This window comes from Dipodomys ordii, unplaced genomic scaffold (genome assembly GCF_000151885.1).
Source record: "Dipodomys ordii isolate 6190 unplaced genomic scaffold, Dord_2.0 Scaffold19, whole genome shotgun sequence".
In the NCBI taxonomy this organism is placed as follows: Eukaryota; Metazoa; Chordata; class Mammalia; order Rodentia; family Heteromyidae; genus Dipodomys; species Dipodomys ordii.
The window spans coordinates 12,402,450-12,405,884 of NW_012267235.1; the positions used below are offsets into that span (position 1 = coordinate 12,402,450).

At 46.5% G+C, this 3,435-nt stretch overlaps 1 protein-coding gene across 2 annotated transcripts in view; it reads left to right on the plus strand.

The window, feature by feature from the left end:
- Positions 1–460: 460 nt before the first annotated feature.
- The window catches only part of LOC105983395 (C-type lectin domain family 10 member A-like), a 4,640-nt gene continuing 1,665 nt past the window's right edge, over positions 461–3,435 (plus strand). Inside the window, exons 1-4 of one of the 2 annotated variants that reach the window (XM_013013242.1) lie at positions 461–510; positions 1,214–1,314; positions 2,666–2,797; positions 3,253–3,348. In XM_013013242.1, coding sequence (XP_012868696.1) covers positions 1,248–1,314; positions 2,666–2,797; positions 3,253–3,348 — 295 coding nt within the window. In that variant the 5' untranslated portion in view covers positions 461–510; positions 1,214–1,247. The remainder of the gene's footprint in view (positions 511–1,213; positions 1,315–2,665; positions 2,798–3,252; positions 3,349–3,435) is intronic. The other variant, XM_013013243.1, reaches the window with a different exon arrangement.

Below are 3,435 nucleotides of genomic sequence, written 5' to 3' on the forward strand. Positions count from 1 at the left end.
CAGGCCAAGGATGCTTAGATGCCAGAGAAGTCAGCCTAAGGTTTGAAGAAGAGCAGAGAATAAGCACGGCTAGGATGAAGGCTCAATAATGGACACATGGACTGTTCTGACAAATGTATAAGCAGGAAGTGGATACACACATAAGAACAAGGAGGAAAATTAATACTGTTCTTTCTGGTCCAGCTCTACATCCCACATGATAAAAATGAGGAAGTCAAGGAGGCTCTAAAAAAGAGGAAAAGGAGAAGACACACCCAGTGGGAAGAGCCCAAAATGGGCTCCACATCCCCCCTCCCACATCTGCCTGGGTTCCAATTATAATTTATTCTCAGTGTTACTTACTGTCCAAAGTTGAGAAATGGGATTACACTTAACTGGACTTTTAGGCTAAGATCAGCAAGACTCCACATAGCTCCTCCTTTGGTCCCTCCCACTCCTAGAAAGTCTAAGTGACCCCTGCCTCTCTGGAGAACAAGAAAGCCAGGATCACTGCCTCCAGACCTCCCACAGGTAACCGGGCTGGGGACGCCTGTGAGACCCAGGGACAGAGAAGATGTTAGAGGAAGAGAGAGGAGAGACTTTGGGTTTTGGTTGTAATTGGGAAGAAACAGAAGGAGCCACCATGGGATTTAATTATCAATTACTACTTGAGATTATCTTCCCTTCACTGGATTCTAGATTAGACTATGGCAGCCAGAATCCACAGTCACAAACTAAAATTCAAATTTAGCTTGATCTCTGGTCCAATTCCACCTTGATTTTCAGCCTCAATCCCAGTTCTAACCTCAACTCTGACTTGAATCCCATCCTCAGCTTTAGCCAAGATCCAACTTGGATCTCAACTTTAAACTTGAACCTTAACTCCATTCTACTTCTAGTTCCAGGGCCAAGCTTAGGCCCAATTCCCATGAGCACTGATGCTACTACTAGAGTGTGACAGAATATCAAGTCCAGAATCATTTCACACCCAGTTGAAAAAAAATGAATTTAGCTCCAACTTACTTCTGAATTAATTCTAAATTCAGTTCAACTTCTGCTTACCACCTGTAACCTCAGGTGGAAACTCAGGAATGTTTCTATTTTGGTTCAGGGCTCATTCTCAAATGGAATGTTATATCTTATTATTCCAGTCCTGATTTCAACTCTACCTTGCTTCCAGCCTCTTTATTGGCCATAGCTCTGCTCCATTTGCGCCTTGGTTTCTTCATTACAGCTCAGACAGCCTCAGAGACCGGCTGGGTTCAAGCATGACAATGGCATATGAAAATTTTCAAGATGTGGGGAGCGACGAAAAAACCCAAAAGATTGACAAAGGTGAGAGGAAAAGAGAGAATGCTCTCCTGAACTGTCTTCTTAAAATGTTTAACAGTAGCCAGGTGCTGGTGGCTCACGCCTGTAATCCTAGCTACCCAGGAGGCTGAGATCTGAGGATTGTGGTTCAAAGCCAGTCCAGGCAGGAAAGTCTGTGAGACTTTTATCTCCAATTAAGCACCAAGTGATAGAGCTCTCACCTTGAGCTGAAGAGCTGAGGGACAGTGTCTAGGCCCAGAATTAATTCCCATGACCGACCAAAAAAAAAAAATCTAGAAGTGGTGCTTGTAGCTCAAGCAGTAGAGTGTTCGCCTTGAGCTGAAGAGTGCAAGGACAGCACCCAAGCCCAGAGTTCAAGTCCCACAACCACCAAAAAAAAAAAAAGTCTAACAGTGTTTCAGCTATATGTCTGCACCTCTGAAAAGTATGGTGTTGGGGGTCCGTTCTAGAGAGTCAGCTCCTCAGATCTGAGGGCCCATTGTAAAGAGGATAGAAGATCCTCAGAAAGACAGGGAAGACCTCAGTGCCTTGGCTTGGCTCTGTTCTGTGGGCAGAAAATAAGAGTTATGTCTTGCTGGGTGCTGGTAGCTCATGCCTGTATTACCAGCTACTTGGGAGGCTGAGGTCTGAGGATCACAGTTTGAAGCCAGCCCAGGCAGAAAAACCTGTGAGACTCTTATCTCCAATTAACTACCAGAAAATCAGAAGTGGCACTGTGACTCAAAGTGGTAGCGTGCTAGTACTGCTGGGCCTTTCATAGATTTGCACACATTGGCCTGCTTGTTATAAAATAACTAATTTCCCCTCCAAATGAACCTGTCAGTTACAACTCTTTTTTTTTTCTTTTGGTCAGTTGTGGAGCTTGAACTCAGGGCCTGAGTGCTGTCCCTAGCTTTATCGCTCAAAGCTGGTACTCTAGAGCCACAGCTCCATTTCTGTTTTTTTGAGTGGTTTTTGGAGAATAAGAGTCTCATAGGGAGTTTCTGCCAGACCTGGCTTTGAACTGTAATGCTTAGATCTCAGCGTCCTGAGTAGCTAGTATTATAGGTGTGAACCACCAGCACCTGGCTTATTTCTCTTTTATCCTACTTCTATCTCACTCTTCTCTGATGAAGAAGCCACATACATTGCCACAGTTTCTGCCTGTGTCTGCTTATATGCATGTGGTCTCCTCGGGGGTACATACATGGGCCTCCAGAAGTATGAGAGGTAAATGTGACATGGATTCCACAATTCTTCTCAGCTAAGTCTACCACACCCCCAGCAGTCCTAAGGTTCACCCTAAATCCCAAGACAGGTTCTTGGGGCCCCTCCCATCGTCCTGCCTGTCTCATATCTTGGACCTCTCTCGTAGGAACATCCTCTTTTTCAGCCCTTCCTTTTCCTTCGGCCGTGTGGAATATCTGCTCAGTATTCCGTCTTCTCCTGTTCTCCCTGGGACTCGGCCTCCTGCTGTTGGTGGTTGTCGGTATCATTGGATCTCAAAGTAGGTACCCACAGGTACCCAGGGAGGAAAGTAATCATGGGGTAATCAGTAGTGGGCCATGGGGGGTGACAGTGAGAAGATAAGCAGGGACAATGATGGATACACAGGCACTGATAGGGCATTATGACAATGCCGCTGCTGTGGACAGCCAAAGAGGCCCACATGGGCAGTGGCCTTCGTGGGCAAGTGATGGTTCCTGTGGTGAGTGCTGGGGGGAAAGCAAAGGACCTGTGAAGGGATCACTGCTCGCTTTGGCCTTAGCTTTGGCTGCCTGCTGCATTCCTCACCCCAGGCCTAGATTTCCTCATATACAATACCAGACGACGGCACTGATGGCCCACTGGGTCAGGGTGAGACTATGGAATGAGGTTCTGCATGTCAAGTGGCCTGCTCAGGGTCAGTACAGATGGACCCTCATCAGTCTTAGTCCTGACCACATTCCTTCCACTCATCAGATTCCCAGGTACAGAAAGACCTGCTCATGCTAAGGAGGAATTTCAGTAACTTCACCTCAGACACAATGGCTAATATCCAGGAATTGACATCCAAGGGTGAGCTGGGCTTGCCCAGGGCTCTGGGATGGGGTGGGAGTGGGTGGTGATTTGATTTCTTTCTTTCTTTTTTTTTTTTTTTTTGGT